Here is a 15,915-nt window from a genome sequence, read left to right on the forward strand (position 1 = left end):
TACCACAGACTCAACCTGTAAATTAACCTTTGGGGAGTCTTGCACAAGGATTTCCAAGTCCCTCTGCGCCTCTGATGTTTGAACCTTCTATCCATTTAGATAATAGACCCCACTGTTGTTCCTTTTATCAAAAGCATTATCAGACATTTCCCAACTGCCACTTTTTTGCCCATTCTTCCAATTTGTCTGTCCTGCTGCAATCGCATTGCTTTTTCATCACTACCTAGTCCTCCATCTATCTTCGTATCATCTGCAAACTTTGCCACAAAACCATCAATTCCATTATCTAAATCACTGACAATGTGAAAAGTAGCGTCCCAATACTGACCCTGAGGAACACCATTAGTCACCAGCAGCCAATCAGCCATTCTGCTATCCATGCTAGTATCTTTCCTGTAATGCCAGAATTTTACTTTGTTAAGCAGCCTCATGCGTGGCACCTTATCAAACGCCTTCTAAAAGTCCAGTAAATGATATCCGCTGCCTCTCCTTTGTCCATCCTGCATGTTACTTCCTTGAATCACTCCTGCTCCCTGATACTCACTGATCTCTGGCACACTGCCAGTGTCTTCCATTGTGAAGACCGATGTAAACGTCTCATTACATTCATCAGCTATTTCTTTGTCCCCCATTACTACTTTACCAGCATCATTTTCCAGTGGTCCAATATCAACTCTCACCTCTCTTTTACTCTTCATATAACTGAAAAATCTTTTAGTTTCCTGCTTTATATTATCAGCTAGTTTGCCTTCATATTTCATCTGTAACCTTCTTAGAGCTTTTTTAGTTGCCTTTTGTTGGATTTTTCTCGTTAGCCACAGATGCCTAGCCCTGCCATTTGAGAACAACTTCTGTGGGACATATCTATCCTGCACCTTGTGAGCTATTCACAGACACCAGCCACCCCTGCTCTGCCGTCATCCCTGCCAGTATCCTCCTCCAATCCACCTGGCAAGCTCCTCTCTTCTGCCTCTGGAACTCCCTTTCTCCATTGTGATACTGATACATGTGACTTCTGCTTCTCCCACTCCTATTGCAGTATGAATTCAATCATATTATCATCACTACCTCCTACAGTTCCTTTACGTTAAGCTCCCTGATAAGATCTGGATTATTACACAACACCCAGTCTAAGATAGCCTTTCCCTTAGAAGGCTCAAGCACAAGCTGCTCTAAAAAACCAATTGCGTGTGCTTATGTAATGCTTTTAATTTGGGCTGACGGACATTGATACAAAAGGCAGTGATTTTTGATCTTTTTTTTTAATTTTGACTTTAAAAATCTATTATCTGCACTAGGTGCCTGCACTGATTTTGTTCATTTACAGTCCATCAAAAGAACGCAGCAGTATACATTGAACGAGTTCGTCTGCTGATAACTATTACGAACTATTGTACTTTTTTGGCACTGATAGTGCTCTAATTTGTTCTGTATTTCATTTAAATATACAACCTGTTACTCAGTTAAATGGTAGTTTGTCTTTTTCATACCTTTGTAACTATTTCCATGAAACTTTGGCTAATTGGAGCAGCTGCTTAATTGGGCCAAAATGTACTGGTCCTTGAGTGTCTAAATACACTGGAATCCACAGTATTCCCAAACTTACCAGAAGTTTCTTTTATATAGTTCTATCATTACATCCAGGGACATCTTGGCTGCTATGGGGTTGCTGTCCCTCAACATTGTGTACATAAAGTTTTGTAAAACCTGAGAACATACAAACACAATGGTCACATCATCCCACAAATAATAATTTTCAGTACTTTGTTTTACAAAGAACAGTCTACACAAAGGACACTTCTATTCAAAGGACTTGTACATCTTATGATGGGGAAATCAAAACAGCTGATATTGTGGAGATATCTTTTTCTACCCCATCACCATTTTTTGCCGTTGCCACTAGATAGCTTTGGTGACCCACTGTATAAAGGTATCCGTTAGTCTCAAGAGACCATGGATTTGCGCCTTGGAAGGTTTTTCCAGGGTGCAGGCCTGGGCAGGGTTGTATGAGAGACCGGCAGTTGCCCAAGCTGCAGGGCTTCCCCTCTCCAACTCCACCGATGTTGTCCAAGGGAAGGGCACTAGGACCCATGCAGTTTGGCACCAGTGTCGTCGCAGAGCAATGTGTTGTTAAGTGCCTTGCTCAAGGACACAACACACTGCGTCAGCTGAGGCTTGAACTAGTGACCTTCAGATCACAAGACCGATGCCTTATCCACTAGGCCACGCGCCAAAGACCCACTGTACTTCCATGAAAATAGCACATGATCCTACTAGCCAGTGCCAGATGTATTATAAAACCATGAAAAATTATTTTCCTTGCTGGAAGCTTTCAGCAAATGTTCAGAACCAAATTAGACACTCCTTGGGAATTACAAGTTAAAAAAAGTTTTACAAAGGTCACATTAGTAATTTTATCTTTATTGCAATTATAAATTCAACTTTTGCTCCACAGGAAATATATGAAGTTGCACATTTCTCACTTTGGCTGCAATGTACCTGGATTGGCAAAATATCTACAATACCAATGATGTTGAAACATTGGCTCATATGTTCACACCTACTGACATGGTTAACTGTGAGCTGCTTCTGTTTAACTCTGCCAGCAACTTAGGTTGGAAAGAGCAAAATATAAATAAATTTGAAGACCTTTGCTGCCTTGTATGGCAAAAACACATGTTTAATACCGAACTAAATAAAAACACAAAATGCTGGCAGAATTCAGCAGGCCAGACAGCATCTATGGGAGGAGGTAGTGACGACGTTTCGGGCCGAAACCCTTCATCAGGAGTGAAGTAACATGGGATGGTGGAGAGGGGATAAGAAGTGGGGGGAGGGATGAAGTAGAGAGCTGGGAAGTGACAGGCTGGAGGGAAATGGGCTGCGGGAAGGTGGAGAATTATGGGAAATAAAAGAGAAAGAAAGGTAGGGCTGGAGGGAGATTATAGTGAGGGGGGAAAAGAGAAAGAGAACCAGACTAAAATAATAGATAGGGATGGGGGTAAGGGGGGGGCAGGGGTATCAATGGAGGTCAGTGAGTTGGATGTTCATGCCGGCAGGTAGGAGGCTACCTAGGTGGGAGATAAGGTATTGCTCCCTCGACCTGCGTGTGGCCTCATCTTGACGGTAGAGGAGGCCATGAACAGACATGTTGGAGTGGGACTGGTCTGTGGAATTGAAGTGTGTGGCCACAGGGAGATCCCGCCACTGCTGGAGGACTGAGCGCCAGTGTTCAGCCACACGCAGGTCGAGGGAGCAATACCTTATCTCCCGCCTAGGTAGCCTCCTTCCTGCCGGCATGAACATCCAACTCACAGACCTCCGTTGATACCCCTGCCCCCCCTTACCCCCATCCCTATCTATTATTTTAGTCTGGTTCTCTTTCTCTTTTCCCCCCTCACTATAATCTCCCCCAGCCCTACCTTTCTTTCTCTTTTATTTCCCATAATTCTCCACCTTCCCGCAGCCCATTTCCCTCCAGCCTGTCACTTCCCAGCTCTCTACTTCATCCCTCCCCCCACTTCTTATCCCCTCTCCACCATCCCATGTTACTTCACTCCTGATGAAGGGTTTTGGCCCGAAACGTCGTCACTACCTCCTCCCATAGATGCTGTCTGGCCTGCTGAGTTCTGCCAGCATTTTGTGTTTTTATTTATTTCCAGCATCTGCAGATTCACTCGTGTGCCTTTAATACTGAACTGAATATTTGCTGCATTAACTAAATGAAGACTTTAATGCAATTAGCCAATCCTAGTAACAAAATTAGTGCAAAATCAGATTTTGATAAAAACCATTCCAGCTCAAACTGTAGCTTCACTCATAATCTAACCAGCATTTATTGGAACTGTGATCCATGTCAATTGTACCCCATTCATTTTTGACATGTTCCCCACCACCCCATGCTTCATTCTCTACATCTCTTGTCCTGATCATTTTCCTTTCAAAATATATCCTGAACCAGTTTCCTTGGCAACACAGCATGAGCCAAATCCTATTCCTCAATCCTGTTCTCCTTCACTGGGAAGCCATTATTTGGCAGGGTACAACCCAAGGAGCAAGAGGCACATGTTAACCTGGTGCACTTTTACTGAGGTTGCCAACAAAGCAACTCAGTTTTTTTTTGGAATTGCTACAATGGATCATTTTTCTTGGGTGGCTGTGGGAAATCAAGAGGCAGAGTTTTGCAAGTTGGATTAAGCTGAGAATCAGAAGTCATTTGACCTTGGCTTGGGGAACTGAGCTCTGTTACGGATCCATCAGTGGGCAATACCGAATACAAGCCCACTGCTTCCAGCTTGGAAACGTCTCTTCCTACCCGATCTCAGATGTCAAGCAGGTTACAAAATGATGTGGAAATTGCATCCAATTCCAAATTGCAAGCAATTGTATTCCATTATGTCTGAATACCTTAAATTATCCCTTTGCATTTCACTCAAGCCCACTCCCACATACAAATGAAACACAATGTTATGTATATATTTGCAGCTGTCAATCATTTATACCGTTTCTGGGATGCATTATTTGAGTCAACTGAGTCTTTATCTTCATTATACAGAAGTAAAAATAAAACAAGGCATTCAAGGCATACTTCAATGTAAAATTGTCAAAGAACCGTGAAGATTGCTACTTTACTAATTCACTTGTCAGAATTACCAAGTCTTTTGTAAAACTACAGTGGCAATTTGGACCTGCTGCTATCTGTTAACACTGCAGGTGAAGCCTGCTGGATCTGGTTTTCCAAGGCAGTCTAGGCCAAAGTTAATCCAAGAATAATCTGTGATGCAACACACACAGCAACATTTAAAATGCATCAATGGTCACAATAGCCTCAAAAAACAAATTTTAAATAACAAAGTTGGCCTGCTTCTTTTAGACAATCTACAAGATTTAGCTAGTTCCTGTTGCACACTATAGTAAAGGTATTAGTAATTCTGAAAGCTACATTTCAATTATGCCAAAGGCTCCAGAATACAATCCTCATGATTTTTTGCTTCTGTTTTGTAATACAAAATACAACGTTTAATAGTTTAGAGTTTTTTTTAAGTTTTGTATTTGGAACATGAAAATAAATCAACAGTATCAAACTGATTCAGATCATAGACTCGGGCATTTGCATTAAATTATTGATCTTCTACAAATATGCAAATTATACTGCTGCGTTCATAGAACAGAGTGGGGTTAAGTGAAATACACTTCATATGCCTTATTCATTAGGTTTTCTGGTACGGTGCAGCACCACTGCCTCGACAGGATTTCAACAGTACCTGCTAACCTTTCTTATCATTATTTTGAATCAAATCTACTTCTAAATCATGACTATTATACACCTCAAAGTAGGAAATCTATGACAAAAAAAGGTTCTCATGTCCTACAAAGACCACAGCTATGCTAATTTATCAAGTATTTATTTAAAGTACTCACTGTGTTCACTTTGTTGTTTTTGTGTTTGGCATTTATATTTTTAATGTCTGTCACAATGTGCAAGTACAGGGTCTGTTAAGATAAAAAAGGAGCATCTTAATGTTCAAGATGACCAAAACATTTGCATTTATGCGGCTATAAAATAGCTTAGAAGTAGCATACCTTGCGTAAGAGTTTGTCTTGACACCTCAGCAGTTCAAAGAACAATTCCAGCAAACTTGTAGGATTTAAGAGGTTCTTATTTCTTAATAAAATCAAAGCTTTACAAAACGTCTAAAAGTTGAAGTAAAAATAAAAAATTACTGCACAGAGATCAAAGGTATTTCACAACAATAAAGTTTTTCGCGTCAATTGCCCTTTTTCATACACTGTCACTAGTTAATAAAATATACAGATACCCAAGTTTTAGGCTACTTCAGTCAGCTACTAACCAGTTGTGTCAGAGTGGTTCTCTAAAAGAGTAACAGAGTTCTGTTGCATCTCTCTAGCCCAGCTGTTATGAAAGACAATGAGAAAGAAACTCAATTTCAGCTGTAATTGGGTGTCAGATAAAACAGGGAATTGTTTATTATAATGTTTTGTTCTACTTTTAAAGTTTAATGTGTTCTCTTAAGTGAACAAGCTGTGTCCAACCCATTCCTTTTGCAACTACAGTACATTAGATCATTATTCCACTGTGAAAGCCAATAAAAGGCATCTCAGGTTCAGTATAAACTAAGCTTTAAGTAATGATGCCAACTTATTCACTTCTCAGATGGTGATATAAAATGATTGTAAAAGCAGGCCATGTGTTCCTAGATAAAACACACCAAATACTGGAGAAAATCAGACTGGAGTTAGGTTGGAGGAGAATCCCTTGTGTCCGTGCATTCCTGCTTAACCATCTTTTTTTTAAATTGAATATTGGACAGTTACACCTTGGTCAGATCTAAAAATAATGTGCATTTATTATTTAAAGATAAACTAGAAGTATAATCCTGAAAATTTAATAATCTATGCTGTGAACAAATGCTATCTAATGCATTCTAACCCTTTCAGAACCACAAATTGAAACAATTGTTACATCTTAGTTAGCAAACTTACTTTGATATTACATAGCAAAATGGAATCATTTATCACATAAAAAGAAAATACATTTTAAAATAGCCTTCTGAACAATATATTATGTTAGAAATAGTTTACCATTCGCACATCTGGGTCCAGAATTGTGTGATGAGAGAAGAGAAGATCTTTTAATTCTTGGGCAAAGTTGGTCAGTTCATTTGGGTAACAATGTGCAACCTTCGAGTGAAGGATTTGAAGACATTTAAATATTTGATTTATGATGGAAAATAACATTCTTCCCTCCCCCACAAAGAGTGAAAGTATTTCAGAATTTAACAGTAAGACTGCCCTCATTGCTTTGATAAACCTTAGAGTTTAACTTCCCAGATATAACTCCCAACATAAATTGCATTAAAGAAGTCAACTAGCTAACCTTTATGAAAAATAACCTCTTCAAATGGTTTTTAATCAAACTGCAGATGCATCCACTTTAACAGCAAAAGCATATTTACCTGTGCAAGAAATATCACCAGTTCAGAAAGTTCTTTATTAGGTTTGTCCGGCTGTAGCTGGAAAATACGCACATTGGACTGGTAGTGGTTATATTGCTGCAGAAACTGTGGCGAGACAAAAAGATAATTTATAAATGTTGTATGAACATTCACAAATAAGGTTTGTGTTAAACTCTGTACATGGAGCATGTTAGAAATATTACTCAAGTAGCTCTGACGAGAATGTCATGTATTTCTCATCTACGGAGTGGGAGATCCTGGAGAGTTCGAATCAATTCTTTGTGGACTTTACACACCAGCTTTAAAAAGTGAACAGGTCCTATCAGGATTTTCTGTGGAGTGGGAGATTGTTTGGGTTATCAGTAACTTAGCAAGGGCCAATAAGAAGTTAGGTTTAAGTGGAGCATGTTTTGTTGAAGTAGGCCAGGATTAGAGTGGGAGGCTTTGGCTCAACAGGCTTCAGTGAAAACAGGCAGAGGCTTAAGCTGTAGAAGTTAGACCAACAGTATAACAAGGTCAGAAAGAAGAGGCTGAGTAAGTGATCTAGGTGAGTACAAAACCCAAAGGTTTCAGAAATCAGGCACAAATATAAACAAATAAGTTCTTTTCTATAAATCCTTAGTTCTTAATTCAGTGTAGGCAGCATTAGGGTTAAGGTAGTTGGAATGCTCCTCCTGTAAGATGTAGGATTTCAGGGTACCTAACCGTTTGCCTGATGACTACATCTGCAGCAAGTGCACCCAAGTGTTACGCCGGCAGCCCCTTCCTTTTTGAGAATCGCAGGATTGCTATTGACTTGGGTCAGGAGACCCAGGAAATGTGTGGAATATCTTGACCACCCCGGCGATATAAAAGCTACGGGAAACGGCCATTGTCTCTTGGAGACGGACGTGTATTACAATACTGTGCTACGTGGAAGCCCTCAGGCAAAGTGGGCTGGTTGAGGGAGAGATTACATCACTCCAACCTGATTGACATCTGAGACCCTGTGAGTCAGGATAAAAGAGGGTCTGTGGGAACAGCCCCTCAGACGCACCAGAAGAAACGCTAGCGATCCCGTAATAGCGGAAGCCGGTGGGAGGAGGCCATGTGCGTTCGGTTCCATTTGCCCCGGAACTGGTGGCTTTTACCACGGGAGAATGGCTTTTAGCTAACAACGGGGAAACCAACTCCCAACGACTCTCGAAGGATTGACATCATAAAAGGACTGGACAAGTTTTAACCCGTCTTTCTCTCAAACCAAAACGCTGCAGCTTAAACAAACTAACAGTGACTTTTATATTTCCATCGGACCATACATTATCCCCTAGACAACGATAGAGCTATTTCTTATTATTATTATACCCGCGCTTTTAGGTTTAGTATTGACAACGAATATTATCTGTATGTTTGCATGATATTCTTTTGTGTATTTTTATCAATACTGTTAAAATAGTACCATCAGACTTCAACGGACCTCTCTATCTTTGCTGGTAAGTGACCCAGTTACGGGGTTCGTAACACAAGTTCAACTTCTGACTAACCAGATCAAGGAACTAGAGCTGGAACTAGATGTACTCAGGACTGTCCAAGATGAAGAATCCCTTACAGATGAAACTTTTCCTGAGTTGGTCACATGCAGAGTGCAGGCATCAGATAAAAGAAGGGTGAGCACCAGGAGATGTATGGAGAGTAAGCAGTCAGTGCAGGGTTCCTCTGTGGCCTTTCCCCTCAGCAACAAGGAGACCCTCTGGATATTGCTGGGGGGGGGAATGACCTATCCAGGCACAGCAGCCAGAGCCAGGCCAGTGGAACTGTGGCCAGCACTGAGGCTCAGCAGGGAAGGGTAAAGTCAGGCAGAATGATAACGATAGAGGACTCGATAGTTAGAGGGACAGAGGGGAAAATGTGTAGCTGAGAAAGACGCCAGAATGGTGTGAAGTACCATAGTCCAGAATGTCTCAGAATGGCTGCAGAATGTTCTCGGGGCCGGGGGGGGGGGGGGGGGGGGGTTGAGCAGCCAGAGGTGGTGGTCAATGATAAAGGTAGAAAGTGGAAAGAGATCCTGTGCAATGAGTATAGGGAGTTAGGAAAGAAGCTGAAGTGCAGGACCTCCAAGGAAGTAATCTCAGGCACTAAATGCTCGTCAGGGCAGGATTAGTATGAGGAATGGGTACAAGGGGGCAGGTTTCAGGTTCTTTGATCATTGGAATCTCTTCTGGGGCAGACCTGTGCAAGAGAGATTGGTTGCACCTAAACTCAAGGGGAACCAATATACTGGCTGGGAGATTCACTAGAGCTACTTGGGAAGGTTTAAACTAGTTTTGCAGGGGTGGGAACCAGAACACCAGGCCAGAAAGCAGAGGGATGGACAGGAAGGTAGATGTCAGGACGAGTAAAATCAGGTAGGAGCAAAGTAATAGATACAACGGGGTGAAAACTTTGAAATGTACGTATTTTAATGCTAGGAGTATTATGGGTAAAGGAGATGATTCAGTACATGGAACTATGATGTGGCCATTACAGACACCAGAAAAAGGGACAGGAATGGGTGATAGTTTAGAAAAGTTTTTGTTTTGGGGGGGGGGGGGGAAGGGAAGTTGCACTGCTCATCAGGAACAATATCACAGCTGCACTCAGAGAGGACACAATGCAGAACTCATCCACTGAGTCCATGTTGGTAGATCCCTAAAGTAGGAGGAAGGGCACAATCACTCCGAAGCGATTGTACTACAGACACCCCAAAAGCCTCCAGGACATTGAGGAACAGATATGCTTGCAGATTAAGAGAAAGTGTAAAAACAATAGGGTTGTTGTCATGGAGACTACAACTTCCCTAATATATACTGGGGCCTTCTTAGTGCAAGAGGTTTAGATGGGGTAGATTTGTTAGGTGCATCCAGAGGGTTTAGTAAATCAATATGTAGACAGTCCAACAGGAAAGGCTGTACTGGACTTGGTGATGGATATTGAGCCTCGCACCCTTCGATAGGTGAGTAGTTAGGGAACAGTAACCACAACTCCCAAAGTTTTAAGATAGCCATAGATAAGGATAAATGTGGACCTTGCGGGTAGGTAGTAAATTGGAGTAGGGCAAATTACGGGAGCATTAGGCAGGAACGAGGGAGAGTTATCTGGGAACAGCTGTTTTTTGGCATGTCTACATCTGACGTGCGGAGGGTTGTTAAAGACCAATGGCACAGCGTTCAAGACAGGTATGTTCCAGTCAGAAGGAATGACAAGGATGGCAAGGTAAAGAACCTTGGATGTTGAAGAGGTGATGAAATTAGTCAAGAAGACAAAGGAAAAGTATGTAAAGCCTTGGAAGTTAGAATCAAGCAGAGCCTTTGAGAATTATAGAGAAGTCAGAAAAGAAGTCAAGGGGATTAGGAAAGCCAGGAGGGACCACAAACAGTCCTTAATAAATAGGATTAAAGAGAATCCCAAGGTGTTCTATATATACATCAAAAGCAAGAGGGAGAGGTTAGGATCATTCAAGGATAAAGGGGGGAACATTTGTTTGGATGCAAAGCACATGGGTGAGGTCCTTAATGAGTACTTCACATCAGGTTTTACCAAGGAGAAGGACATGAAGAACAGGGAGATCAGTGCCAAGAACATTAATATGCTAGGACATTTCGAAGTAGGAGGAGATAGTGTTGGGTCTCTTAAAGAGCATTAAGGTGGGCAAGTCGCCAGGTTATTGAGGCAAGAGATAAGATTTCTGGGGCCTAACAAATATTTTCATGTCCTCTCTACCACAGGCAAGGTCCCAGAGGACTGGTGGGTAGCTAATGTTGTTCCATAATACAAGAAGGGAACCAGGAATAAGTCTGTAAAGTATAGACTGTTGAGTCTCACGTCAGTGGTAGGGAAGTTACTGGAGCATACTTATAAGCTTTTGGAAAGCCATAGCCTAGTTAAGGAGAGAAAATTGCGGTTTACTAACTTGATTAAGTTTTTTGACAAGGTGACGAGGATGACTGATGAAGGCAGAGCTGTGGATGGTTACAGGAGGCTCATCCGGAAGATTAAGATGCATTGGATTGATAGTAAATTAGCCATTTGGATTCAGAACAGGCTTGCACATAGAAAACAGAGGGTTGTTGATGGATGGACTTATTCTAGCTGGAGATTTGTGATTATTGGTATCGTGCAGAGATCCGTACAGGCACCTCTACTACTGGTGACATATATAAATGACCTGGGTGAAAATGTAGATGGGTGGGTTACTAAGTTTGCAGATGATATGAAGATTGCTGGTGTTATGTATAGCATAAAAGACTGGCAAAATACAGCGAGATATAGATCAGTTGCAGATGTTGGTGGAGAAATGGCAAACGGAGTTTAACCTGGTCAAATGCAAAGAGACAATACACTGTTAAGGGTAGACACCTTAAAAGTGTTGGTGAACAGAGAGATCTTGGGGTATAAGTTCCCTGAAAGTGGTAACACAGGTTGATAGATGGTTAAGACGGCATTTGATATGCTTGGCTTTATTACGCATAGTGTCTCAAAATTCAAGATTGTTTAATGTCATTTCCAGTACACAAGTACAAAGAACAAAATAATTGTTACTCCAGATCTGATGCAGCACAAAAATAAAGTGTCAGTAGGTTATGTTGCAGTGTTATAAAACTCTAATTAGACGGCATCTGAGTTATTGCACACAGTTCCAGTAATATCAATACCGGAAGGATGTAGAGGCTTTGGAGAGGGAAAGATGCGGCCTGGATTAGAGGACATGCTCTCACGAGAGGATGGATAAACTTGGCTTGCTTCCGTGGAGCAGTGAAGGCTGAGGGGAGATGTGATAGAGGTTTATAAGATTATGGGAGGCATAGTTGGATTAGATAGACTATCTATTTCCCAGGTTTGAAATTTCTAATACCAGAGGGCATGCATTTAAGATGAAAGGAGTAGGTTTCAAAGGAATTGTGAGGGACATATTTGTTTGTTTCTTTTTTTAAAAACACAGAGAGTGGTGGGTGCCTGGAATGAGCTGCCCAGGGTGGAGGTAGAGGCAGAAACATCAGAGAATTTTAAGAGACATTCAGATAGGCACATGAATGAAAGGGGAAATGGAAGGATCTGAACACTATGTAGGCAGAAGGGATTAATTTAATTGGCCATTTTATTACTAATTTAATTGGTTCAGCACAACACTGTGGGCTAGAGGGCCTGTTCCTGTGCTCTAATGTTCTATGTTCCATGTTTACAAAGCACACACACGTAATTGCTATTCAGATGGTCAATGTTTTTATGTGCCTCAATGCAGAAAGAGAATAGAAGAGAAATGTTAGCCCGACGGACCCTAGCACTTGAAGGCACAGCACAAACAGTGATGTGATGGATGCCAAAGGTGTGCGAGAGGCCAGTACAGGTTGTAGGGCTGAAAAACATTACAAGACAAAGTGGGTGAAATCATGGAGGGTTTGGAAGCAGTAAATTCAAGAGGAATTGAAGGCATGTTACATCGGTGGCATCAGGATTACAAGGACAGAAATGATGCAAGGTAGGATCTGTTTGTTTGGATTACACCTATAGTGGAAGAATATGGTTCATTAGCATAAACAAACTTGACTCCAAAATTGTTTCAAATTATTCAAGAAACCAGAGAACAAATTTCAAAAACATTACTCTGGTAAAAGTTATGTTAAAAAAGGTTTCGTCTTTGAGCTTATAATCTGTTTGTGTGAAGGATAGGATGGGAACTGGGACAGGAAACAACTCTCACAAACACGAGAATCTGCAGATGCTGAAAACAGACAAAATGCAGCAGGAACTCAGCAAGCCTATCCTGATGCATCTTGATGAAGGGTCTCTGCCCAATATGTCCACTTTTTACTCTTTTCCATAGAAGCTGCCTGGCCTGCTGAGTTTCTCCAGCATTTTTGTGTGTGGTACTCAGGAGGTAACTGTTTTCATTTAGTAATGCTTCAGTCAAAAAACACAATTTAAAAGGAAATAATTATTTTGCCCCTCCCCGCTACCAAGTTCTGTTGATAGTTGGAAAATGAAGGGTTATCTAAAAAGTAATTCATGCAGAGAATTAGCATAAATGTACACTTGAAGGTCAGCACAGGCTTTGTGGAGTGAAGGACCTGCTTTGCTGCTGTATCACTTTAGTTCTATGACTCTAACTTCACTCCTGATCAGTTCAACACCCTTTTTGACACATTTATTCTAGCTTTAAAATTCATTCCACTAATGTCAATTGTACAGAAAGCACTCACAGATTAATAACAATGCTCTATCCCTTTATATACCATCAGCGATCACTTGATTAGGTACATCTATTTGTTAATGCAAATACCTAATCAGCCAATCGCAGAGCAGCCCTCAATGTATAAACAGATACAGACATAGTCAAGAGATTCAGTTGTTGTTCAGACCAAACATCAGAATGGGGGGAAGAAACGTAATCAGCGACTTTGACTGCGGAATGATTGTTGGTGCCAGATGGGTTAGGAAAGATGATGTTTAACTGGTTTGTTCATATTGTTGATGTGATCAGATTTGTATTCCAATCTAGAGATATTGTTTATACATCGTGGAGAGTGAAGTACCATGGGAAGGGTGTGGGACAGGTGACAGACTGAAGTACCATGGGAAGGGTGTGGGACAGGTGACAGACTGAAGTACCATGGGAAGGGTGTGGGACAGGTGACAGACTGAAGTACCATGGGAAGGGTGTGGGACAGGTGACAGACTGAAGTACCATGGGAAGGGTGTGGGACAGGTGACAGACTGAAGTACCATGGGAAGGGTGTGGGACAGGTGACAGACTGAAGTACCATGGGAAGGGTGTGGGACAGGTGACAGACTGTTGTACCATGGGAAGGGTGTGGGACAGGTGCCAGACTGAAGTACCATGGGAAGGGTGTGGGACAGGTGACAGACTGAAGTACTATGGGAAGGGTGTGGGACAGGTGACAGACTGAAGTACCATGGGAAGGGTGTGGACAGGTGACAGACTGAAGTACCATGGGAAGGGTGTGGGACAGGTGACAGACTGAAGTACCATGGGAAGGGTGTGGGACAGGTGACAGACTGAAGTACCATGGGAAGGGTGTGGGACAGGTGACAGACTGAAGTACCATGGGAAGGGTGTGGGACCGGTGACAAACTGAAGTACCATGGGAAGGGTGTGGGACAGGTGACAGACTGAAGTACCATGGGAAGGGTGTGGACAGGTGACAGACTGAAGTACAATGGGAAGGGTGTGGGACAGGTGACAGACTGAAGTACCATGGGAAGGGTGTGGGACCGGTGACAAACTGAAGTACCATGGGAAGGGTGTGGGACAGGTGACAGACTGAAGTACCATGGGAAGGGTGTGGGACAGGTGTCAGACTGAAGTACCATGGGAAGGGTGTGGACAGGTGACAGACTGAAGTACCATGGGAAGGGTGTGGGACAGGTGACAGACTGAAGTACCATGGGAAGGGTGTGGGACAGGTGACAGACTGAAGTACCATGGGAAGGGTGTGGGACAGGTGTCAGACTGAAGTACCATGGGAAGGGTGTGGGACAGGTGACAGAGTGAAGTACCATGGGAAGGGTGTGGGACAGGTGACAGACTGAAGTACCATGGGAAGGGTGTGGGACAGGTGTCAGACTGAAGTACCATGGGAAGGGTGTGGGACAGGTGACAGAGTGAAGTACCATGGGAAGGGTGTGGGACAGGTGACAGACTGAAGTACCATGGGAAGGGTGTGGGACAGGTGACAGAGTGAAGTACCATGGGAAGGGTGTGGGACAGGTGACAGACTGAAGTACCATGGGAAGGGTGTGGGACAGGTGTCAGACTGAAGTACCATGGGAAGGGTGTGGGACAGGTGACAGACTGAAGTACCATGGGAAGGGTGTGGGACAGGTGTCAGACTGAAGTACCATGGGAAGGGTGTGGGACAGGTGACAGACTGAAGTACCATGGGAAGGGTGTGGGACAGGTGTCAGACTGAAGTACCATGGGAAGGGTGTGGGACAGGTGACAGAATGAAGTACCATGGGAAGGGTGTGGGACAGGTGACAGACTGAAGTACCATGGGAAGGGTGTGGGACAGGTGACAGACTGAAGTACCATGGGAAGGGTGTGGGACAGGTGACAGACTGAAGTACCATGGGAAGGGTGTGGGACAGGTGACAGACTGAAGTACCATGGGAAGGGTGTGGGACAGGTGACAGACTGAAGTACCATGGGAAGGGTGTGGGACAGGTGACAGACTGAAGTACCATGGGAAGGGTGTGGGACAGGTGCCATAAGGAAGTACCATGGGAAGGGTGTGGGACAGGTGACAGACTGAAGTACCATGGGAAGGGTGTGGGACAGGTGTCAGACTGAAGTACGAAGGGAATGGTGTGGGACAGGTGTCAGACTGAAGTACGAAGGGAAGGGTGTGGGACAGGTGACAGACTGAAGTACAATGGGAAGGGTGTGGGACAGGTGACAGACTGAAGTACCATGACAAGGGTGTGGGACAGGTGACAGACTGAAGTACCATGGGAAGGGTGTGGACAGGTGACAGACTGAAGTACCATGGGAAGGGTGTGGGACAGGTGACAGACTGAAGTACCATGGGAAGGGTGTGGGACAGGTGCCAGACTGAAGTACCATGGGAAGGGTGTGGGACAGGTGACAGAATGAAGTACCATGGGAAGGGTGTGGGACAGGTGACAGACTGAAGTACCATGGGAAGGGTGTGGGACAGGTGACAGACTGAAGTACCATGGGAAGGGTGTGGGACAGGTGACAGACTGAAGTACCATGGGAAGGGTGTGGGACAGGTGACAGACTGAAGTACCATGGGAAGGGTGTGGGACAGGTGACAGACTGAAGTACCATGGGAAGGGTGTGGGACAGGTGATAGACTGAAGTACCATGGGAAGGGTGTGGGACAGGTGACAGACTGAAGTACCATGGGAAGGGTGCGGGACAGGTGACAGACTGAAGTAC

The 15,915-nt window shown here is 43.2% G+C and overlaps 1 protein-coding gene across 3 annotated transcripts in view; it reads right to left on the reverse strand.

Moving 5' to 3' along the window:
• The window catches only part of sdad1 (SDA1 domain containing 1), a 97,694-nt gene that overhangs the window by 72,010 nt on the left and 9,769 nt on the right, over nt 1-15,915 (reverse strand). For all 3 annotated transcript variants that reach the window (XM_059988672.1, XM_059988671.1, XM_059988670.1), the window contains 5 exons: nt 6,978-7,082; nt 6,604-6,702; nt 5,584-5,694; nt 5,422-5,493; nt 1,607-1,707 (listed from right to left, as the gene is read on the reverse strand). In XM_059988672.1, coding sequence (XP_059844655.1) covers nt 1,607-1,707; nt 5,422-5,493; nt 5,584-5,694; nt 6,604-6,606 — 287 coding nt within the window. In that variant the 5' untranslated portion in view covers nt 6,607-6,702; nt 6,978-7,082. The remainder of the gene's footprint in view (nt 1-1,606; nt 1,708-5,421; nt 5,494-5,583; nt 5,695-6,603; nt 6,703-6,977; nt 7,083-15,915) is intronic.

The sequence above is a fragment of the Hypanus sabinus genome, chromosome 14, assembly GCF_030144855.1.
Source record: "Hypanus sabinus isolate sHypSab1 chromosome 14, sHypSab1.hap1, whole genome shotgun sequence".
NCBI classification, from domain to species: Eukaryota; Metazoa; Chordata; class Chondrichthyes; order Myliobatiformes; family Dasyatidae; genus Hypanus; species Hypanus sabinus.